The following is a 23,745-nucleotide window of genomic DNA, read 5'->3' as shown; positions in this document are numbered from 1 at the left end:
GTAAACATAATGTTTACATTTAAAAATTAGTTGAAATAAATGAGAAAAGAAAAAAAAACGAGTTGAAACAAATGAGAGATGGTGATATTAAACAATAAAGGACATGCGAGAGATAATAAAAAGACTGTCAGTGTCACATAAATATACATATATTTAATCAATCACGCAAGTATGTTCATGCATGTGAGAAAATGATTACATCAGGCATTTTGAGATTAATTCGTTTTTTTTATTCACATAAAAATAATTTAGTTGCAAAAAATGTAAACATAATGTTTACATTTAAAAATTAGTTGAAATAAATGAGAAAAGAAAAAAAAACGAGTTGAAACAAACGAGAGATGGTGATATCAAACAACAAAGAGGATGCCAGAGATAAAAAAAAAGAGTCATCTTGCATGAAAGACAAGAAAGTGTGTGTTATTTGTGTAATCTCATTTTTTATACATGACTTCATAGCAAGTAAATCAATAGAAAGGTAGATGTCAAGCAGGCTTTGAACTTAATACTGGGTTAGTCTAAAATCTGTCATCAAACCTGAAAATTAGATTATACTAGCAGACAGAGAAACTGGAAATGCTATTAAACCAAACACATGTGTACACACTCATACATGAACACGAGTAACATGTGGTGATAGTTACATGGAGGTCATGTCGTTGAGAGCGTGGTCCAGCTCCTCGCTGATGGCTTTGTACTTGAGTTTCTGAGCATACAATTCATCTAAAGTAGCCAATTAAAGGCCAGAATGGTAGAGGGGTGTTGAGTGGGAAGGAATGGAAAAGAATGGAGAAACAAGAAAATAAGGGAAAGGAAGCAGTGCAAAGGCGGATCGAACAATGACAAGTGGCCAGAGAGAGACAGATAAAAGAAAAGACTAGGAAAACAATAATTCAACAGAAATGAAATGAAGTGGAATTGCCTTCCTTAATCATGAAAAAAAAAATCTTTCAAATACCTAAATAGTACATTCTAGCAGGGCCGATATGAACCGCTGCTAATTTAAAGGCATATCAATATGTGAACCGTTAATTATAACAGATAAACTCAAAACAAACCTAAACCTGATATTCCAAGGATGTAATTATGTAACTAAGGATTTAACCCGTGTCTAATAGCAACAGTGTTGACATACCCTCCAGATCATCAATGGTCTTCTCAAGCTTGGCGACTGATCTCTCAGCGAATTCAGCACGAGTCTCAGCCTGGAACACAGAGAGACGTCAGGCCCTCTTATATGTAAGCACACACACACACGCACACACACAAGATGGTGGCTGAATGAACTCACCTCCTTCAGCTTGTCAGTCAAGACCTTGATCTCCTCCTCATATTTGTCCTCTTTAGCGGAGTACTGTAGACGGGAAAGAGAGATGAAAGGATTAACATGCAAACACGCAAAACAAATATACACAGATGATCATTCACTAATTCACACTTAAATATGTCTACAAACATTTACACGCTTACCTTCTCAGCCTGGGCTTCCAGAGACTTCATGTTGTTGGTCACAGTTTTCAACTCCTCCTCCAGCTCAGAGCACTTGCTATTGGTGGGATTGACAGAAAATTTGAGACAAAAAATGACACACCGAGACTAAGATATGCAAATATGTTTTTAAAAAGTGTTACATTTGTTTGTTTTTACCTCTCATTGAGCTCAGCACGCTCCTCAGTACGCTCCAGCTCACCCTCAACAATCACCAGCTTACGGGCCACCTGTGTACATCACAAAGAAGTGCACATGTGTTATGTTGTCCAAGATGAAGACATTGTTTATTGGAAATTTATTTATTCATAATTTCATAAAAGAATAAGAAAGAGACAAAAAACTGACCTCCTCATACTTGCGGTCGGCCTCCTCAGCAATGTGTTTGGCCTCCTTCAACTGGATCTCCTGCAGCTCCATCTTCTCCTCATCCTTCAGGGCCCTGTTCTCAATGACCTTCATGCCTCTGAGAGAGAGAGGGAAAGAGTTTGGGTGTTATTATAACTCTGTAAAAATAATGAGACCTATTGCACTATCAACTTGAATTAGATTAAGAAAAGTAGTGTCTATATCCTCCCTTTAAAATGCTATTTTTGTTTTATCCTAATTCGTAGGTTTTGGCCTACATCTAATTAAAATCATACATTGCTACTTGACTGATTTGACAAAATGATATTCAATTCACTGCAAAAAAAAAACAATAATATTTTGCACATTTTTGTAACCCCAAAAATTAAACTTATTTAATTTTTTATAATTCTAAAAATTCCATATCATGGTTTTAAATTTTATTTAAAAATGTCTACATTAAAAATGGGAAAATAAAAACATATAAACTAAAAAACTGGACCACAAAACCAGTCATAAGTAACAGGTATATTTGTAGCAATAGCCAACAATACAAGGTATGGGTCAAAATGATAGATTTTTCTTTTATGCCAAAAATCATTAGGATATTAAGTAAAGTTCATGTTCCATGAATATATTTTGTAAATTTCCAACCGTAAATATATCAAAACTGAATTTTTGATAAGTAATATGCCTTGCTTAGGACTTCATATGGACAACTTCAAAGGCGATTTTCTCAATATTTAGATTTTTTGCACCCTCAGATTCCAGATTTTCAAATAGTTGTATCTCAGCCAAATATTGTCCTATCTTACCAAACCATGCATCAATGGAAAGCTTCTTTATTTTGAAATCTCAATTTCAAAAAATTGACCCTTATGATTGGTTTTGTGGTCAAGGTTCACATTTGACGTCCTTGACCTCTTGCCATTTTTTGCAAAAGAAGAAAGTTCTTTTTAAGAGTCTCAGAGCTTGTTTTGTGCCCTAGTCGTAGGAAGTGGCCTATGAGTTTTCATACACACCTCTCGCTCTCATCAGCAGCCTTCTCAGCCTCCTCCAGCTTCTGCAGAGCAGTGGCCAGACGCTCCTGAGCGCGATCCAACTCCTCCTCAACCAGCTGGATACGTCTGTTCAGGGAAGCGACGTCGGCCTCAGCCTGCGCACAGACAATGAGTAATGAGCTCACCGCGCACTGATACATCTGATCTACATTAATAACAGATTTAAACAGTGCTTTCGTGAGAAAAAAGTCTACAATTTATAACACTGTCGTTTTACATACTATGGTTTTAAACGTGACTTATGATATCTTGACAAATACTTCACAACATTCAAATGCTAGCGTCAACTCATTTTCTGGGAAACATCGAATCATTAAAGTAACGCGTTGTTTAAAGATGGGAGGACGCCACCTGTCAAAAAGCATCACCGCCCTCTCCATCCATTAAGCGCCAGTACACAATCAAATATTGAGACCTTTCTAACGATGAAAACGTTGTATAAACATAATTTTAGATTGATTTTCTTGTTATTTTCCGCCTTTTGATTTGATCTGATGTGAAAACGCGCTGCAGTTGGCCTGCTAATGCACTTGAATCATTATCGTAAGCTCACAGATTGCCTGGCTCCTGTAGTCTCTGTATTCTGCTCTCAGCATCCTCTGCTTGTTCTTGCAGTGACCTGAGTTTCTTTTTCACACCAGCAGCCATCACGAACTCTGCGGTTTGTTTTGATGGGGTATCACGCTGTGTAAAGCAAATAATAGCCCACTCTGATTCCCAGCCAGTGACTGACTGGTAACGCTTTACCAAACACCGGAAGTCAATGGATCTAGGCTGTATTATCGTTTTTAAACCACCTGACGTGCTTATAGCATAAATTAAATGAGAAATGTCTGTGAGTTTCCTGTGTTATCACAAGGATGAATACTGCCATAAATACTGAACAGTATTTAAAGAATTAGATGATCAAAACTGCATTGTTGTTAAATGCATTCTCATCCCTCCGCCTATTCGTTGCACTTTGTTGCTTTTACAGATTTGGCACTCATTTGGGCTCATTACGCCATTGTCTAGTGAAATTTTGCTACAGTACAGGTCGAGCACAATCCACTGGAAATCCATTGAGTTGGACAATAGTTTCAGAGTGAACCGAGTATTTTGGGCTTTATTTCGAATGACACCCTTTCTCAATAGAAGCTTGAATTTCCCAGAAACTGCACAAAAGAGTCCTACAAGTAGGCCATATATTATTTTAACATAGCTAAAAGCTTACAGCTTCAAATGCGCTTTAAAATATTAGAAAATTGGACACAAAGGTGTTTATTCAGTAAATTCTTTGATAGTTTAGGGTTGGCTAACTTCGCTAGGGGCGCTATAGGGGCGCCAAGGCGATTCTACTGGAACGGCGGCTGACAGAAATTCTTTCAGAAGTTGCCTCAGTCTATAATTATTAAAATAAAAACATGTCAAAAATCTACATAATAGGCAATTAATATTTTATCACATTGTATTATATAGCCTAACAAGTAGGTGGTTTGTTAGGCAATTAATTTAAGCTATAGTCCTATCTATTCACAAATAGCCTACATATTATATTAGATAATATAATTGTTTGTATAGTTTATTAAACTAGCTTGATGGGTGATGGCTGGTCTTAAGTATCCAGCAAGGGTGAGGTGAAATTCTACACGGACCCCTATTAAGACGCCTGTAGGTGGGCAAACGAACCCCCAGATGCTTTCCTTATAAAGCGCACTGCTAAATTTAACCAGTCTCCTGCAACTGTACATATGGCAGCCTGTTTTCCCATCTGCCTTGGTATTCGTTTACCAGGTGGTGCAAATGCATTTAAGAATGGCCAGTGTCATTTTAAAAGGCTATGTTTTGCAGTTCCCGATTAAGTTTAGTCAGTAAAAACAATGTCCGAAGTAGCCTACTACGAGATGGTAAAAATTAAATCAGGTGTAGCTTATAGTAAGTTGAACAGACTGTCTGTCTAGCAGGGGTGGGCACAGGTTGCGTGACATCAGACGGGAGACCCTAAGTTTCCATGAATGCTTACATCGGTAGCTTTCTTCTCAGCCAGCTCCAGTTTCTCCTGAGCATCCTTCAGGGCTTCAGAGTATTTGTCCAACTCATCCTCAGTTGCCTTCAGCTTCTTCTGCAGGGCGACCAGGTCATCCTCGAGCTACAGGAGGAACACATGTGTCAATACACATGGAGAGAGACAAGAACAGCTGCCAGCTGCGTTTATAACTAAGCCTATAGGCCTATGTGCAATTAACATAAGTTAACTATGCAAGCCTATAAAACAGATAGTTTACTGTAGCAGTGAGACATCTTATATGTAAAAAGTTAAAGCAGAATTAACAATAAAATATAAGATAGAATAGAATAGAAACAGAAACAGAAACGCTTATTAAAAATTGAATTATGCCATAGGCTACAGCATAATTAGCTGTAAAAACAAAAGCAGACTAGGCTATGTAAAGTCTGATTGATAAAAGAGCCACCCAGATCCACGAGCGCCCGATTCATGTCCAACCTGCTTGCTTCTGTCCTCTGCTCCCTTCTTATCGGCCTCAGCCTGCTCTGCTCTGTCCAAGGCATTCTCCTTGTCGAGCTTGAGCATCTGCATCTTCTTCTTAATGGCATCCATGGCTGCGTTTGTGTATGGGTGGTCGCACCAAACACTGAGAGACTGAGAGAGGCGATGAGCGTCTGTGCTGAACTGAACGCTGAGCTGGAGTGCGAGCTGGTCTCGCTGTAGCCTGTCAAATATGTGCCTTCACAGGAGCCCGAGAAGTTCCGCAAGACACCCAATACTTTTTTGGGAACAGCCCTTTGCGGTTCCTCCTGCGTCGCGTCTTTTTTTAAGGATCTGGACGGCGATTCGCTGCCCTCAGACATTTGACCATTGAAATGCCTATATATGGGATCTGAGGGCCAAGACGTCTTACAAGGGGGCTGTGTTCCTATTTCTAACACCCCGAACCTGGAGAGAAAATGAGGGAAGAGGAGCAAAACTGTCCGGAAAGCAATTTACACGTTGTCCAATTGATGCAAAACGCTGAATATGCGAACCCCAACATATAATGTTGGGCTGGCCAAATAATTTTTTTTTTTTTTTCATCCATAAACTCTTTACAAAGAAAAGCATAAGTCTTTACAGAGAGAAAAAATCGATTGATTTTATACAGCACACGAGGGGCTCATGAAAGTGATTATTTTAAGGGAAGGCGTTACTATCTCTGGGTTAGTCTCGTACCAGAGAGGCATGTCAACGAGTCCCTCAGGCATTGTTCATAATCTGAAGAGCTTTAGATACGGTGGCTGTTGAACAGCAATCTGTCAGCACGCTTGCATTCATTGCCAAGCACCGTGCTGGCTTTAATCAGCCACGGTAAAACCCCCCAAATCTCTTGGAATCACAACGACGTGTCGTGTGGCACAACTACAGCCGTCAGCCATGCCGCGAAGATACAAGCCCCATGTAACGCCTCTATTTGAGCTTTGCTACATCATTTAATACATTTTCACTTAGGAGTGAGGTTACTTGGGTTCAGATTTCTTATACTTGCAAGTTAGAACAGATAATGGTTTACTTTATATTTGTTCTACAGTTTATAACAGTCGTAATGTAAAGGAATTTTTGGATAAGAAGATCATAAGATACAGGTTTTCTACAAAGCTGAGGTGTTTGCCCTCAATATTAATTTATTATACTCTCACATTCCCACACCATGAACTTTCTTTCAGGAGGTTATTTTTACCCTTCCCCTCCTGAAGGAAGCACCTGCCACAGTCTCTTCTTAGCTGTTGTAAGACAAGCTTTTCTACACACACAACTAGCCTTAATCTTGGATCACACAACAGTGTTTTTATCATTGTCTATTACAAATGTAATGAACAACTGTAGGTGCATTTTTATTATAGTAATTCATTATAGTATGCATGGAATATATGTAACATGGACACTTGACTTTTGTCTGCTTTCATGGTCTAACATTAAGCGTTAGGAAAAAACATGCACTTTGAATTGTTTCTCTATGACCAAGTATATATATGCATACTGCCTTGAGATAGATTATGATCACCTACACTCTTTTAATAAAACAAATTCCAAAGGTGGTTTTGCAGCAGTGCTATAGAACCATTTTTCTGTGAACAGCTCTTAAAAGAACAATTTTCTTATTGTGTAGAACATTTTATTAATCTTAAGAAACTTTTCCCACTATAGAGAGCCTAGTTTCCATCAATGTTAAAGGTTCTTCATGGATCCATATACCAATAAATAACCTTGATTTCTAAAAGTGTATTCTAGTTTCATTCCTTTCCTCTCTGCTTTCTGCAGTTAGCCTTTCAGAATGATCAGACTAGCATGTTATATCCAGAGACATTCAAGCAGACGTGCAAAGCTTCCTCTTGGGGAAAACCTTTCAACAACGCACTTACGCCTGGCACCTCAACCTGTTAAATGCCTTTGATTCAACTTCAAGATTTTCTGAATACTGCTGAAGGCTATAGCGTTGATAGGACTATTCTGTATCATTTAAAGCAATTTGGAGCAATATAATTTGAATTAGTTTACAGAAAGCTGCAAAATTAAAATGTAGTTCTAATGGAAACTGATAAAATTGATATGCTAGGTTATATTCTGTTTACTGAGATCCAAGATAAAAGTATATGTGCTGGAGAGAGCAGAGCTGTTGTTACGATGTAATGGAATTAATAGCCATAAACTCCATTATGTTGGCAAAGTATTACATATACAACATATAACAATGTGTGTACTTCTCAACATCTTCTCCTCTCCCATGGAGGTTATAAAGACTGTCTAATGCTTGAAACTTCTGTTTGAAAACATCTACCATTTGAGGAAATTTGGCAGTTCTACTTGCCAAACCAATTGCAACTCTAATTGTACCAACTGTAAATCTTTAAACATGCATATCTGCTATGATCATCTCCCCACAGGGGACTAAAATTAGCACCTCCTCAAGTATGTGATCCCACCCAATATAGTCCCATACCCTCATGCTGACTAAGACATACCACCTCTGCCCTACCCCCATGCCAGTGTCTTAAAGGAGCAGTTAGCCCGAAGTTAATGCAGTACTGTCATATTGAGTTGATCTGTAGTGGCAGATTACTCATCTTAGTTCACAATTGTAAAGAATAGCTCAGAATAACAGCAAAACTGCAGACAGAAACAGGACACTGAGTACATGCTCTAAAGGAGCGAGACAATGTTTGGGTCAGTCACTTTAACAAATCACTGAGACGTACCTCTTTTAGATGTAGGTAAATGTCACAAAGCATATGTGAAGAAGGGGAGATGGAACATAAAAGGCAAAGTTGATTCTATTTGGCATCTTAGAGATTTATAACCTTCTAAATTGAGACTGCATACATTTACAGATGACGGTGTAGAACATTCATCCAAACTCAAGCTTGCAAGCTTAAACTCCTAGCTTCAGAACTAGTACTGAACTTGCATGCTTTATTTTCCTTTAAGTGAACTTCTTTTCTAACAAATTTTTTAATTATTTTAAGCAAACCAACTATTTTAAAATACCACTTTTTACAACGTCACTACTAATGTGTATAATTACTACACTTTCCAGTATATTTCCCTATCTATTTTAAATGTTGGAGTGCGTTAAAAAATGTAAATAAAAAAAATAAAATAAAAAAAATAATAATAATGCTATTAACAAAGTATTAATACACTATTATTAGTGTACATATTAACCACATTCAAAATTATTAAAGAGGACAAAGAAAGTGACAGGAACCTGAGACCCAATTGTTTTTGTAATATACAACTTTAATCAATGAAGGATAAAAATGTTTTTTTGTGAGAGTTAATGCTCTGATATACCACATACGAGGAAACATTAAAAATAAGAATTGTGATAGTTAACTCTCTAACACTGTTCAATGCACAACCACAGTTTCATTGCCAATTCACTTTCAGGTCAAAGGTACAAGAAAATCATTCCATATGAACATCATGTGAAGAGAACTATATTTTGAAACCCTTTATTTTAAGTTAAAATGTTCTTCCATATAGGCAGAAGCTTTACATGTATAACTTGATTTACTGCAATGTTCTTACAAGCAATCGTTCAAAGACACCCACAAATAAAGTCAACTGGTTTTCTCAAAATGTGGAGTCACTTTCAGGACTTTCAGGTCAATATTTTAGACTTCTATACTCGTCTACACAATGCATGAGCTGGCAACAATGATCATTCTCCAACTCTGCCATTAAATGTAATGGAGCATGCACAAGAAATGCAGTACAAAAGTGTGCTGTCTTAACATATTTGTATACATGCCATACACATTTACAGCAAGCAGACAGACACTTTCCAGGCAGATCTAAAGGGGGAACTGCTTAAAGTGAGTTTCACAGGCCACTTTATGACTTGCTGTAATTACCAACTTGTACCATTCCCACTCTGAGCATCAGAGCAACAAAAGTATTAACAGATTAGCAGCAACTCAGCTTCGACACACACTATGGTGAATGCAAGCCAGAATATAAACACCCAATCTTGTCTCCTACAGTCAGAGAACTGATACGTTCATTTGACGGTGATAAACTAAGGCACTGAAACTAAATGTACAGGCAAAGCAATAAAGCACTGAGAACAGATTTCCAGGGTTGCATATGACCAAAATACAAGCATAAAAGTGACACACTACAGAGCATAAGGCTAAAAATCAGAAAGTCATACCAGCATCAAATGGTTTAGAGGCTTTAGAGAATGAAGAGAAAATAAAAGCAGCTACAAACAGCACTGTAAAATACTGCAGTGGCCCGTAATTTCAGTATGAGAAAAGTCACTCTTAAAGTATGTCTGGCTCTACATAAAGTGAAGTGCAACACATTCATTTAGCCATGTCCTTTTAAACGTACATCCTTGTGCCCAAAACAACAATAGGAGCGATTCCGTACATTCAGTATTTGGATTTCATCTCCGTAAGAAATATTCTGCTGTGGTATAACGTCAGTTCTAAGGGGTTAGAGGTAGAATTAGTATGGTTTTCTGATTCTCCAGATTTAATCCATCAATCACTACATCCAGTCATTACATTCTCATAAAGCGTATGGGCAGCAAGAAAAATTCTGAGTGGTTTTGTTTTACATTGCACATTTATGCACATTTGTTTGTCTACATAAATATCTTTTATTTGTATACTTAATGAACTTCGACGCAATGGAAGTGAAGCATAAAAAACTGTATCTCACCATAACAAATGTACAAATGTTAAACACTCGACTGGAGTCTCTAACAATCAGGTTTCTTTTCTTCTTGACTTTAAATGATGTAAGCATTAAAGTCTGCACCATGTTTGAAACCCTATAAATGCTTTATTTTAATGACTGAGATCGAACAGAGTTCATTTATTTCTTCCTCAACACTCCAATCCCAAAAGTGTAATCCTGGCTGTTCTGAGCCCATGGTAATATGCTTCCAAATTCTTCATGCACACATTCACAAGTTCAGAATCATGCCAGAAATTCGAAGCTTCTTCATGAGGGTGTGGAAGAGGCATGAACACATTCACGGTGAAAGAGACAAGACGGTCATTGTTTGAAATGTTCAAGAGTTTAAATATTCATAATCCAGTCAACTGAATCAATAACCCTTCATCAGTTCAGTAGGTGTCATATGGACTGCACTATAGAGAAATTCATCTGTGTTCTGAAGGCAAAAATTAAACGGTGGAGAATTTGATCAAAGGGAAGCCAGCATTTCTGTTTAGTCCTCATCCTCTCTGAGTTCACTTGGCAGGAACTTGTACTGCTGTTGTCTGATCTGTGCCAGCTTCTTACGGGCCTCTTCCAGCTCCCTCTCCTTCCTTAACATCTCCTCCTGAGCAGCAATAATCTGGGCAAAACAAAGCACAACACAAATTAAATTTGAACTGAATAACGCCAATGTGGGAGAGTATAATCTTAAAATACAAAACGTTATTATAATTTTTAGTCCCCCCCCAAAACAACTATAATAAATTAATTTAAAAAAAAATGTCTGGGCAGTCAGAAAGATCAAATTATGAAGCAGCATTTAAAAGATATTTGAGTGTTTTTTTAAATTATTATTTTAGTTACATAGCACACATTTAGTTGTCTACATAATTGTTTTTTTATTAATTATCCATCTATCTATTGATCACTCACTTTCACTTTATCTGTTTATAATGATAATAATAATAATAAAAAAAATAAAAAGAGAAACAATAAGTATTATTAATTTTATTATATTAGTACTTTTGTATTACATTGCATATTTACACATTGTTCACTGTCTATATAAATATGTTTATTATTATTATTATTATTAACAAAACAACAACAAAAATACAATAATTATTTAAATAATATTATTGTAATAACCAATACATTATTTATTATTATTATTATTATTATTATTAACTAATTATTATCAAATTAACCATAGACAGAATTCAGACTCTAATCTTACCTGAGCAATTCCTCCAACAAACCTGGTCTTGACCACCACATTATTATCATCCGCCTTGTTGAAAGCAGCTTTCTGGGCAGCTCGAACCAGACTGTCAGAGGCCCGTTTCACAGCATTGCCTGCAGCCTGCAGATAACACGTAAGAAGTTCAAGAAATGTGCCTATGAAATTCATGTTAAATGAAGGCAGTAATGTAAGCCTAGGTTTATATGTGAACATGTACAGTGCAGTTAACATTTAAAATCAGAATGAATTTAGTATTTTTCTTTTATGTAACCGTATATACCTGTAGCCTCCTCATAGCCTCTGAATCCTGCTCAGCTTTAACCTTGCACGCCACCAGCAGCTGTGCAGTGGAAGCAGCCACTTGTTTGGCAGAAGAGATGAGCTTTTCTTCACTGGCATGACCTTGAACTGACGCATTCGCTGCCTCACAGAGGTTACTGGTGGCTGCAGCAACCATGCGTGCCTGTAACAGTGAACAAACAGAGAAATCATAAAGGAATATAACATGATGACATTTTATCAGCACTTTTTAATCCTTAAGGACTTACAGCAGATATTAGCCCTTGGGACCACTGTCCATCATCCACAGCATTAGCAGGGATGGCTCCCACCTTCAGAAAGAAAAACAATAGCTGTTATTATTCTATAAAAACTGAGTAAATTAAAAACTCAATGTGCTTGCTATAAATAATCATTTTACGGACTGATTAATAAACATTTTTTGCAGCTCATGCCATGTTTTCTTACCTTGCCCTGGGCTACGAGTTCTCGCTGAGCTGCTGAAGCTGATTTTACAAGAGCACTGGTGGCTGCAGCGATAGATTTGGCTGCCTCAAGTATCTGCTCTTCGAAGTCTAAATTCTCATCAGCTTGCTGCAAACAAAAATCAAAATATCATAAAAAATGCAGTTGTAACATCTTGAAAAGTTAAGAAATTGGCTCCTTATGTTAGACCGTGTACAGTTGTGGTAATCAGAATATATAATATTAATAAACAAATACTGTACTGGAAACATTCTATAATTTGATGTTTTTGAAAGTCTCTTATGCTCACTAAGGTTGCATTTATAAGATCAAAAAGACAGTAAAAACAGTAACACTGAACTATTTTCTATTGAGGTCCATTACATTTAATTGAAAATTAAAATCAAAATAAATTAGTAAGTAGTAATGGCTGCTGAAAATTCAGCTTCTCCATCACAGGAATAAATTGTATATATTAAAATGCAGCTTTGGTGAGCATAAGAAACCTTTTTCAAAAACATTACAAAAATCGTAATTGTTCTAAACCTTTGACAACTAGCGTTTATATATTCCATTACACATAATTGCAAATATTACAGGAGCACCGCACAGTGCCCTTACAATCCATCAATTTAGCATAGTCTTTAAAGAGTGTATTAAGCGTGTACATTACCTTTGGTTTGGCTCTCGGTTTGAGCTGCTCAAGTTTCTTGGCTGCTGCTTCGATTGAGGCTGCAGCTCCCAATAACTCAGTTTCGGCGATCACAGTGGGATCCTCAGGGTCGACCCACTCAGTGCCTAAACACACAATTAACTAATGTTTGGCAAGGCCTGGAACCAATACATGGACGGCATGCTGCAATAACTGAATGTGTGTCAGTTGAATAAAAAAATTGATGGTGTTTTTTTAAAACAAAGCAAGGCAGAGAGTAATTAATTTAGTCAAAGTGCTGAACACAAATGAAATACCACAAAACAAATGAACAAGACACAATTGTGGTTAAATAAGAAAATGTTCAAAATGAAGACTGGAAAGATGGAATTATTTTGTACTGGTATCTTACAGTACTCACCTTCATCTTAAGCGAGACAGGAAAAATAGGAAACTTTACTCAGCACAGTAAATCCAAAGTATCCCCAAAGTACACAGAGTGAACATGTTTGTCTTAAAGGGATAGTTTATTGCATAATAATTTATTGTGATAATTTTATGTTTAACTGCTTACCCCAAGGGTATCCAAGATGTAGGTGACTGTTTCTTCAGTAGAACACAAATAATTTTTTTTAACTCAAACCGTTGCAGTCTGTCAGTCATATAATGGCAGTCAATGGTACTCACGGCTTTGAGGAAAAAAAAAAAAAACATACACAGACAAAACCAAATTAAACCCTGCGGCTTGTGATGATGCATTGATGATACACGATATAAATACTGTTCAGTTTCTTGCACAGACTGATCGTTTCGTGTCTTTAGACCTCAATGTATCGCCACGAGCTGCAGGGTTTAATTTGGATTTGTCTGTGTAGGTTTTTTTTCTCTCTCAAAGCCGTGAGTACCATTGACTGCCACTATATGACTGACAGACTGCAACGGTTTGAGTTAAAAATCTTCATTTGTGTTCTACTGAAGAAACAAAGTCACCTACATCTTGGATACCCTTGGGGTAAGCAGATAAATATAAAATTTTCATTTTTGGGTGAACTATCCCTTTAATGAAGGTGTGTGTTACAAAATATCTCTTACCTTTCATTGCCTCTGCTGTTTGAATCAGTTCAGTGACGGCTGCAGCAACCTTTTTAGAGAACATCGCCAATTTCTGTTTCTGGTCACCTGTTGGCTTTTGTAAGACCTAAAATAAATATGCGCACATAAACAGTTCTGGTTAAGACCAATCCTGAACAAAAGCACCATCAAAGCAGCATGCGGATTCATTGTGTGTGTAAATGACTGTGTTTGTACCTGTAGGACATGTTCTAGGAGCTCTATATATCCATTGGTACATTCAGTGCCGTATAACAGAGCTCTGCTCCTGACCTCGTCACTCACTTCCTCATGATATGCCGCTTGCTGAGGGGAAGATATTAGACTCCATTATGTGCATCAAAAACACATTTGATAATCCACCGTTGATGAAGCATAGAGGGACACAGGCAGAAAACAAGTATATGCGCAGACCTTGCATGTGGTCAGCATATCGGCTATGACCTTGCGGCTGAGGTTTGCTGTGGAGATGACATCTTCCTGTCTGGCAGAATTTCCTGCTGCAACAGCTTTGGCGGTTGCTGTGGTGATTCCCTTCGTCATGCGAATGAACTCTTCGGGAGTGATTGATTTCTCAGGGGCTTCTTTAGACTGAAACACCTGATGACGACACCATTGTTCATTGAAATGTTTTACATTCAGCTTCATCACAACTCCTATATATTTAAGCAAGATTTGCACACGGGTCAAAATTAAGGTCAGTTTAAAGAATTATGCGCTTCTTTTCTTGTGTGTTCAACTTACTGTGAGTTCCTGTCTGATGCACTCGATAGTGGCTTCCAAAGCTCTGGTTCCTCTTGAAGCCTCATCCTCCACTGCCTTCACCGTTTTCAGTAAGGATGTTACATTAGTTACCATAACCTGAACACACAGACGGAAGGCATGCATTTACATTTCACATCTGAGAACACCACTCGCAGTGTCATCATTAGCTGAACTTCAACAGAAGAACATTTGATGGCAAAGTTCACTATTGCAGCAAACATTTCTGCCTTTGGAGACCAGCAATTTATAGACAACAACTTATTTTCTCCTGTCTTCTCAATTTATAGAGACATATATTGTTTTCACTGACTGAAATTAAAGCTGAAATAAAAATGAAATTAAATTATTAAATGAAAAACTCGAAATTAGAAATGTTTCCTTGGCAACTTAATTATTAAAACTACAACTGAACGAAATTGTATATATACACACCTGTAACCTCTCTCTCTTATATAAACAAAATGACTATAACTTAAAATAAAAATGTAAACTGCATAATTTGAAAATAAAAGCTAAAAAAATATATAAATATTTAAAACAGTACATGATACTAAAATAACACTGATCTAAGGTCAAACTGGTAAAATCAATGGGGCAATGATAGTAGATGATGGAGAAGAAAACATTAATTTTCTCATTAATAATTAATCTGATTAATGGCACACACTGGAATGAGCTTCTCACCAGAACACTTTTACTCATATCTGAGTTAGGAGACATTTCCATCCGTGCAGCCAGATTTCTGAAGGACAACTGGGAGATTACAGTTTCAGAGACAAATTTATAAGAGCTAATTGTCTAGATGGAGTGTTTCTTACCAAGTTCTGTGCTCTTGAGGCATGACCGAGAAAGTGGAAAAGGGAGAATAATATTTATGTTATGCAAAAGTGTTTTTGACAGTCGTACCTTGGCCGCACTCTTGAGCTGGAACATGGAGGGGTCATCTGCTGCTTTGCCTGCCGCACACTTGGTGGCACTAATGAGCTCAGCTAAAGCTTTAGCAACATCCTTCACTGCGTTGATCAGCACCACCTATGAGGAGATGAATGACAATAACACATGTGCATTCCAGAGAGATGAGCTATGAGTGGGTGCTGGTAAATCCCTGTGTTTGACTTCTCATCTGTCCTCTTCACTTTCTCCATGGCTCTCACCTGCGTTTCTGGGTCATCCGGGCCTATGCTTGCTGCTCCCAATTTCACCACATCTGTGAGTTGTGTGATGGTCTTGGCAGAAGACTGGGCGGCCTGGACCAGCTTCTCTTGACTTGATGCTGCACCTGAAACAAGGTTCTTAGTGTCCTCCACCAGTGCTTTGGCTGTCTTCAGAATATTCTCCCTAAAAACAAAGAGAGAGAATTGAAGCGATAAAAGTTTTATTATAATGCTTAAGTACGTATAAACGATTTCATATGCTGCCTTCTTGCTTAGGCACATTTATTAGCCTAAATTAGCCTTTAATATGCGATTCTGATTAGTCGATTGTAGCATTCTGAGGTAATTTTTTTTTTACTGTTAAATTGTATGTGTGACATTTCTCTGGTAACCAATCTCCTGTGCTGTTCTATGTTTCTAGTATCACTCCCTGGTCTCTTTCATCTCAAGTAATAAAACCAATTAAGTATAAATTCAATACAGAAAATACACATATAAAATAAATTCAATATATAAAATAAGCAAATGAAATAGAAATTCAATATATAAAATATATGTATAAATTCAATATATAAATGAACTAAATAAAATTTATTACATTTAAAGTTAATAAAGTTGGTATATAAAATAGGATAAATTCTATATAAAAATGTATTCTATATTTAATATCAATTATTTAAGCAGGTTAGACATCAGGCACGTGCAATGCAGGGTGCTTAGGGCCTCAAGCCCCTGCCCTTTTTCCAAAATTAACCAAAACTGCCCCTCTCTCTCAACAGTTATCAACAATAATACTGTGGTCAATACTGTGTGTACAAAACCAAGCTCAAATTTCATTGGACAATGTGAAGTGGGACGGTATTTTCCGCTCATGGCATTTCATTTATAAATCGGTTGAAACTACGTAGCCACTGTCTGTTTTTTTTAACAAACCTGAAATTGCTAGAGTTGAGGTAGTGTCATTAATTGTAAGTAGTGTTTAATTTACTCCTAAATTAAACACTATGTTTAATTTAGGACACTATGTTTTCCTGTAGCTCAAATAGTAGAGCATGGCGCTAGCAACGCCAAGGTCATGGGTTCGATTCCCAGGGAAAGCAAGAGCTGATAAAAATGTAAAAACTGTAACTTGAATGCAATGTAAGTTGCTTTGGATAAAAGCGTCTGCTAAATGCGTAAATGTAAATGAAGCCCAAGTGCCACCAACAGACCTATCATGTTGAAGTGTAAGCAGTTCAAGTACAAGAACACGTGAAGGACTTTATTTTCATAATTATGCATACACAGAATTTTAGTAACACTTTAATATAGGGACCAGTTCTCACTATTAACTAGCTAGCATGCCTATTATTAATACACTGGGTGTTTATCAGCATTTATAAAGTACATATTCTGCATGACCTTATTCTACATCCCTAATCCCTAACTATTAATAAGCAGAAAATTAGGAGTTTATTATGGCAATAGTCATAGTTAATTGTTTGTTAATAGAGAGAATTGGATCTTAAAATAAAGTGTGACCATAATTTTACTATAGTAATTTTTACTATAATTACTATAATTTACTATAATTTTTACCCCCCCCCCCCCATTGCACCACATATGTACTGTAACCCCACTGTACCTGTGATCAGCGAAGGAGTCTGAATCGTTCTCAGCATTGAGTGTGCCAGCAGAAGCAAACATGATGGTGGTGTCCAGGTCAACGATGATGCCTGATACAGCACTGGCAGCAGTGATACAGGCTTGAGTGCCCTTATTACCAGCTTGCAATGCCGAAAGCACCATAGACACCTACAGAAAACAAACTCGCATTAAAAAAAACTAAAAAACAACTTCTACTATATGCAGATTTTGACAATTAAACAGAAAACCCCAACAACTCACTGACAGGAAGCTGTGCGAAAAGCATATAATTTAATTTTGCGAGTTCTGCGTTTTAATACCTTCTCTGTGACCGCACGTGCGCACTCAATAAGTTCTCTCTTTGTGAACGAGTCAGATGGACTGATCTGCAGCGCTCCAGCCTTCTGAACGAGCACAATACAGCCGTGCCCCAGTCCCTGCACTCGTGTCTTTATCTGGAACCCGATCTACAATCACCAACAAACACAAGGGTCAGCATGTGTGTGTGTGTGTGAGAAAGAGAAATACATGCATCTATATGTCGGTCACCTCCTCTGGTTCAGCAGTAGCAGCAGCCAGACGTCCCTGAACTGCAAGCTGACTGTAGTCTGCAGTGATCTGAGAGGCCAAACTGCCCAGATCCTTCGGAGCACTCACTGATTTAGTGATCTGAGGAAGAGAATGAAGGGATACAGTGAAATTAGACACCAAAGTCCATAAATAAATATTTATGATATAAAGAAATATATGAAACATTAAGTGTAGAAAATGATGATTGCTTACCATCTCCTGTGCACTGACAGCAATAGCTTTGGAGTATCTCACCATGGTGGTCTGATATTCTACAAATGAACCTTCTGGTTCTGGTGGGGTACCTTCACCTAACTACAGAATGACAAGACCACTGAAATGTGTTACATGGCTGTTTTAAATCATTTAAAACACTTAAAATGTCAATTATTTTTAACTGAATGGAATTACAATGTGTATTCAGGCAGTTTTAATGCAAAAGTATGTGGGTTATTACCTTGCCCATGGCATCAGCAATAGAATCCACCATGCCACTGACCATGCCAACCTCACTAGCAGCTTCATTCAGGGTCAGCAAGAGGTCATCAACAGCTTCCCTCATCAGCTGTGCAGCTTCTGCTATGGCATCATGGGTATGAGCCGCCTGAAGACAAATGAGTTGAATGAATTAGCTAAAAGATTGAAATTTTCTATGAAGAAAACCTCAAATTTGAATGAATGAGAGAGAAGTACCTTTGGGTTTCCACCACCTTCTTTGGCAGCGTACAGCATTTGTAAAGCAGACTCAGCGAGAGTCTTGGTTTGATCCAGCAGGTTCATCTGCTGCTGATGATCCAAAATTTTGGAAGCCATGCCCACAGAGGCGGAGACCAGAGGAGTGAAGTAACTGACCAACTGAGACACCTGGGGGACAGACATAGGTATGAGCAAAATATGGCATGCATTAGGGTTGCATTTTAGACTGAAAAGGCAATTTTAGTCACCTTATGACCCAGCTGGGCTGCTTCTCCTTTTGCTGCTGTGGAAATCGGCTCAATCAGGTGACCCACCTCCTGAACAGATGATGTTAACTGCTCCTGCAAAGCCTGAAACGTACAATAATGGTTAACAACTCCTTTCAGAAAACCCACTGTAATTTCCTGATCCTCACATAAAAATATTGTTACAGAAGATTTAACTTGTAATCTTCTTATTTATTGTGAAAACAAATACACAAAACAAAGTGTGGGGAAAAAATAAACCAACAGCTCTTTCAAACAGAGAGAGCTGACACTGACGAAGACAGAAATATCACTATACTACTATATAATTACAAAATACACATCATATTAAATTCACAGCTAAATGTGACATTATTATAATGGACATATGTAGAGATCAATTTAAGAACAATTCAAATTAAAAGTTATTTTTTTTATGTTCTGCCAATTAAGTGTTATAAATGATGGCTTTAAATGTTACTGTAATGTTATGGCGATAGTTACTCATCTTATTATCAGAAATAGGAAAAGATCCATGCAATAGAGGCATCGGTATCAGCTATACTTGCCTTCATTCATTGTACTTAGTAAAAAGTAAAAGAAAATATAATTTAAAATGTACCATCTTTATGTTGTTTCTACATTAATTTGTCGATTTTCCAGAAAAACATTAAAGAAAATAAAGATTGGAAAAAATATCCAGTAGCTGCAGTATAAACACACATTTACCTCAGATGAAACTTCGTCTCTACGTGGAAGATTTTGGCTGACAGCTGCAAGAGAAGCCTGCTCAATATCTCGAATGAATTTATTGATATTATCAATGGCTGAGTCACATTCCCTCTGGCCAGGGGCTTTATCTCTGTAATATCAATTACATGAACAAGTTATTGTAAAAAAAACAAAGACAAATTCATAGTAGCTCATTTATATTCTGCAGGTCTCATATAAACTACAAAACTGTGACTATGTGTGTGTTACCTGATAGCAGTAATGAGGCTCTTGATGGAGTCCGACACGGTGCGTGAATGGCTCGCCAGTAATGACCATGTGGGTGGATCTTTAGGGTTCATAACCAATGACCTAGCTGTCTTCAAAAGGTGGGTGGAGCTATCAAGCATGGCGCGTGCCGACTGAATGATTGGCTCCTGTGCAGCAGAACCCTAAATTGTGAGTAGAAAAACATAAATATGAATAACAAGGAGGACACAATCGTAAGTAACAATGAAGAAGAACCTCGTACCTGTCTACTTATCTGTGCAGGAACACTAGCAAACTCTGGATTGGAAGCAAACGTGGTCAGATTGTCAACAGCTTCAATGAGCGGCGCTGTGGCAACATGACATTTCTCACGGTTTTCCTCAGAGAAATCTCCATCCAAAGCCTATGGTGGGAGAGAAGAGTTAAATGTTAGAAAATGATGTTAGAGAACAATCAATGTATGTCACTGGAGTGGATAAAAGTTGGATTAATGTATGAAGACGAGTGGTTTAACCTTGATTGTTTTGACCAGGTTGGCTGTGCTGTTGGCCACTTCTTTGGCTGACTGCACAAAGTGTCTTTTAGCCACAGGGTTTGCAGTCTTAGAAGAGGCCAGTCGGCAAGCATTACACAGCGCTGAGGTGTGCTTAGCAACAATGGTGGCAGCTGAGAGCACCTGAAACATGCATATATTAATATTTTGGCCTTAAAAGTGCAGATGATGATGTTGTCGACAGACAAGTTTTGGGCTTACGTCCAAACAATACATGCTTAATGTCTGATGCTACCTGGGAAGGACTGCTGTCTGGGTCAACAAGATTTTGGCAAGCCATCTGGATTGCCTGATTAGCACGAGCGAACTGGATAGGATCTACTAAGCCTGGATGTCCAGCTTGGCTGTTGGGGTCAGACACACCCACTAGGTAAGCAGCCTAGAGACACATCAAAAAACAAGTATGATTGATACATACATAAAGATAAAGTGCTCAGAGGTAAAAAAGTATAGTGGTTGTGAACAAATTATGACATTAAAGGACAGAGTGGGTAGCATCTTACCTGTCCAGCTGCTTCGGTCAGACCACAAAGAGCTTTAGAGGCTCCACCCACACAGTCTCCAAATGCTGGAACATCTCCTGTCTTGCAGTTATGAGAGATCCCGGCCATAGACTCACCGAGAATCTATATATCAGAAAGAGGTGGATAACAGATCGGTTATCATCTAATGATATGCATCAACATTTAACTGTATCAACAGGCTAAATGAATATCGCAGTTCAGCATCATAACAGCAGTTTTGCCCATTTAGTATGTGAGATACATCCATGAAATGCTTATACTGAAATCTGCATTATGCACTTTTATAATAATATACACTACCATTCAAAAGTGTGGTGTGTGTAAGACTTTTTAATGTTTAAAAAAAAAAAAAAAAAGTCTCTTATGCTTGCCAAGGCTGCATTTATTTGATCATAAATAGAGTAAAACAGTAATATTGTGAAACATTTTTGCAATATAGAACAACCTTTTTGTTTCTTCTTTTTTTAATAGTTTGAAATGTAATTTATTCCTGTGATGGCAAAGCGGAATTTTTACCAGCCATTACTCCAGACTTCAGTATCACATGATCCTTCAGAAATCATTCTAATGTGCTGACTTAAACCTCAAATAACATGTCAAATGTTTCTTTGCTTGTAACAGTACTGAATAAACATTTGCAATTAAAATCCTGATAGTATTCCAAGTAAAACCTCCAATAATAGTTATGTTTCTGTTACCTTAGAGTTCTCCATGACACTTTCAATGCAGTCAAAGTAGGAGAGATCATTGACTGGCTCATTTTGGTTATCTAGCAGTCCCCTAACAGCCTGTAACCCACAAAAAGAGACAATATGCCATTTTTTTTCAAATATTAAAACAAATTACTTAATAGTGTGCACTGTATGCATTGTTTGTATAATACCTCAAGCTCTCTTAGAGCATTGTCACATTCCCTCTGTCTTGGGGCATTCTGGGTACACAGCGTAATCAGCTGATTGATGCTGTCAGTCACCGTTCTGAATAAACACGCAGTGAGAGAGAAGGTTAAAAGACATAAACAACAGCATATATAAAACATGCATAAATAAACATGGGGTGAAGTACCTCGCAGCAGCAGCGAGCAGGTTCTTTGCACTGCCTGCTGCAGGGTCCACCGATAAAGACTTGGCAGCCAACAGCAGCTTACTGGAGGCCATTGAGATGTTCTTCAAATTCCCAATCACTTGTATTTGATCATCCTTACTCTAAACAACCAAATATGACTTATTATTTCAGGAAAAGGAAGACTTATCCACATTTTCATGTTCATGCTCCACATATCATACCTGGGTGTGGCCGGCCATCTCAATGCCAGCATCCAGAAACTCATCAAAGTCCTCACTGAACTTTCCAGAAGCATCTGCAAGCTGGATAGTGGTCCCTCTAGAGGCATGGACCACATCACCTGCAGACTGATTCAGATCGGCTGCAGTCTGGTTCAGGTCACTCTGAGCCTCCTGGAAGGTCTTACTGCATGGAGGGAGCTGCAAAATAAAATAAATAAATAAAGCAACAAAACACTCAGCTGTGTACATTCAATAATTTATGCATGCACTATTTTGAGGACAGTGAGAGTACATTAAGGGACAGAATAAACTTTCAAGTTACAATATTTGTGGAGCAGTTTCATGAATTGGAATGTAGCATATTAGGTGATGACAAAAAAAAAAAAAAAAAAGTCCTTGTTTGTAACTCACCGTCTCTACAAGTAGTTTTTTGCTAGCTTCTCCGATGCTTTTCAGAGCCATATCAACATCCTTTTGTCCAGGTAGACAGTTCACACATGCATTCAGTGAGTGGGACACAGCCTTAGCTACCTAACACACAAAACAAGAGAAACACACCTAAATATTTAAAATAAATATAAAATAAATAAATAAATAAATAAATAAATATATATATATATATAATTATATTTTATATAATTATATATATATTATAATTATAATATATATATATTATAATTATATTTTATTATCTTAAAGATTTTTTATATATAAAATATATATAAAATCTTTAAGATAATATTTCTTTTAAATTGCTTTAAATTGATCAAAAATAGTTTATTTTGAAATTCAGTATTATGAAGAATAACACCTGTTAAATGATGAATTTAGTTTAATGTTCTTCTCTTTCCCCCCTCACCTGCGCTAGCCTTTGTTGTATCTCTGCATCACCAGGAGCAACCAGCGCCTCCTTGGCTTCAGAAATTAGTTTAGCTGATCCTTCCATGACCTCGCGAGCAGAATCTAACATGGCTGCAGCTCCAGCAGGGTCTGATGAGGTGGCAGCAACACCCCTCGCAGCCTGTGCTAATGTCTTAAGAGCCTGGGCAGTTTCACTGGCAGCTACACCTGCGAACACATACAATTCATGGGAGTGTGTGTGAACCAGAATGCATGTTTGTTTGTTTAGCTATATTGTAGGGAACAAAACAGTCCCTGGAGGTTAACTTCATTTGACAAAACCACTAGATCAGAATGAGCTTTATTGGCCAGGTATGTTTACACATACGAGGAATTTGTTATAGTGACAGATGCTCCACAGTGCAACAGAAAGATAGCAACAGGACAGGACAGATAATAAAAGAATAATATACAAATAGGCAAATGTACAAAACAGCAAAAACACAATATATAATATAGACAATTATGTGTGTACAGGTCTGATATGTGCAAATTTGAAATGTAAAAAGTATGTGTGGTGAATAAATAATGTATAATACAGTTGTGTGTTCCACGTTTAGTGTCAAGTGTTCATGAGATGGATTGCCTGAGGGAA

At 37.5% G+C, this 23,745-nt stretch overlaps 2 protein-coding genes across 2 annotated transcripts in view; both read right to left on the bottom strand.

Annotated features, from left to right (window-relative positions):
* Window positions 1-211: 211 nt before the first annotated feature.
* LOC306875737 (tropomyosin alpha-1 chain) lies at window positions 212-5,675 on the bottom strand. Its single transcript, XM_079426448.1, has 9 exons — window positions 5,383-5,675; window positions 4,900-5,025; window positions 2,859-2,992; window positions 1,837-1,954; window positions 1,648-1,718; window positions 1,471-1,546; window positions 1,292-1,354; window positions 1,136-1,205; window positions 212-723 (listed from the first exon to the last, which is right to left on the bottom strand). The coding sequence occupies exons 1-9, from the start codon at window positions 5,494-5,496 to the stop codon at window positions 641-643; spliced, it is 855 nt and encodes a 284-aa protein (XP_079282574.1). The 5' UTR covers window positions 5,497-5,675; the 3' UTR covers window positions 212-640.
* A 2,979-nt stretch (window positions 5,676-8,654) lies between these two features.
* LOC306847853 (talin-2-like) overlaps window positions 8,655-23,745 on the bottom strand; it is a 55,437-nt gene continuing 40,346 nt past the window's right edge. Inside the window, exons 28-58 of the mRNA XM_079382041.1 lie at window positions 23,110-23,318; window positions 22,662-22,781; window positions 22,251-22,448; window positions 22,030-22,169; window positions 21,848-21,941; window positions 21,663-21,752; window positions 20,944-21,066; window positions 20,676-20,819; window positions 20,402-20,563; window positions 20,150-20,290; window positions 19,888-20,069; window positions 19,636-19,768; window positions 18,910-19,011; window positions 18,659-18,829; window positions 18,423-18,569; window positions 18,179-18,280; window positions 17,945-18,064; window positions 17,716-17,862; window positions 17,394-17,563; window positions 15,770-15,953; window positions 15,522-15,647; window positions 14,595-14,711; window positions 14,265-14,450; window positions 14,049-14,156; window positions 13,833-13,938; window positions 12,762-12,886; window positions 12,092-12,217; window positions 11,893-11,955; window positions 11,625-11,807; window positions 11,339-11,464; window positions 8,655-10,741 (exon numbers count right to left, since the gene is read on the bottom strand). Of these exons, the coding sequence (XP_079238167.1) occupies window positions 10,613-10,741; window positions 11,339-11,464; window positions 11,625-11,807; window positions 11,893-11,955; window positions 12,092-12,217; window positions 12,762-12,886; window positions 13,833-13,938; window positions 14,049-14,156; window positions 14,265-14,450; window positions 14,595-14,711; window positions 15,522-15,647; window positions 15,770-15,953; window positions 17,394-17,563; window positions 17,716-17,862; window positions 17,945-18,064; window positions 18,179-18,280; window positions 18,423-18,569; window positions 18,659-18,829; window positions 18,910-19,011; window positions 19,636-19,768; window positions 19,888-20,069; window positions 20,150-20,290; window positions 20,402-20,563; window positions 20,676-20,819; window positions 20,944-21,066; window positions 21,663-21,752; window positions 21,848-21,941; window positions 22,030-22,169; window positions 22,251-22,448; window positions 22,662-22,781; window positions 23,110-23,318 (4,274 nt within the window). The 3' untranslated portion in view covers window positions 8,655-10,612. The remainder of the gene's footprint in view (window positions 10,742-11,338; window positions 11,465-11,624; window positions 11,808-11,892; window positions 11,956-12,091; window positions 12,218-12,761; window positions 12,887-13,832; window positions 13,939-14,048; window positions 14,157-14,264; window positions 14,451-14,594; window positions 14,712-15,521; window positions 15,648-15,769; window positions 15,954-17,393; window positions 17,564-17,715; window positions 17,863-17,944; window positions 18,065-18,178; window positions 18,281-18,422; window positions 18,570-18,658; window positions 18,830-18,909; window positions 19,012-19,635; window positions 19,769-19,887; window positions 20,070-20,149; window positions 20,291-20,401; window positions 20,564-20,675; window positions 20,820-20,943; window positions 21,067-21,662; window positions 21,753-21,847; window positions 21,942-22,029; window positions 22,170-22,250; window positions 22,449-22,661; window positions 22,782-23,109; window positions 23,319-23,745) is intronic.

Source organism: Barbus barbus (genome assembly GCF_936440315.1).
Source record: "Barbus barbus genome assembly, chromosome: 1".
Taxonomy (NCBI): domain Eukaryota; kingdom Metazoa; phylum Chordata; class Actinopteri; order Cypriniformes; family Cyprinidae; genus Barbus; species Barbus barbus.
The sequence above is the reverse complement of the archived record's forward strand: the minus strand, read 5'-3'. Positions and strand labels throughout refer to the sequence as shown.

Bases quoted from the DNA above. Each gene is read 5' to 3' on its own strand.
- LOC306875737 (XM_079426448.1), bottom strand. From the start codon at position 5,496: ATGGATGCCATTAAGAAGAAGATGCAGATGCTCAAGCTCGACAAGGAG. The intron at 1,955-2,858 runs GTGTGTATGAAA...TCTCTCTCTCAG, and splicing joins GCTGCTGATGAGAGCGAGAG to AGGCATGAAGGTCATTGAGA. The intron at 1,355-1,470 runs GTAAGCGTGTAA...TCCCGTCTACAG, and splicing joins TGGAAGCCCAGGCTGAGAAG to TACTCCGCTAAAGAGGACAA.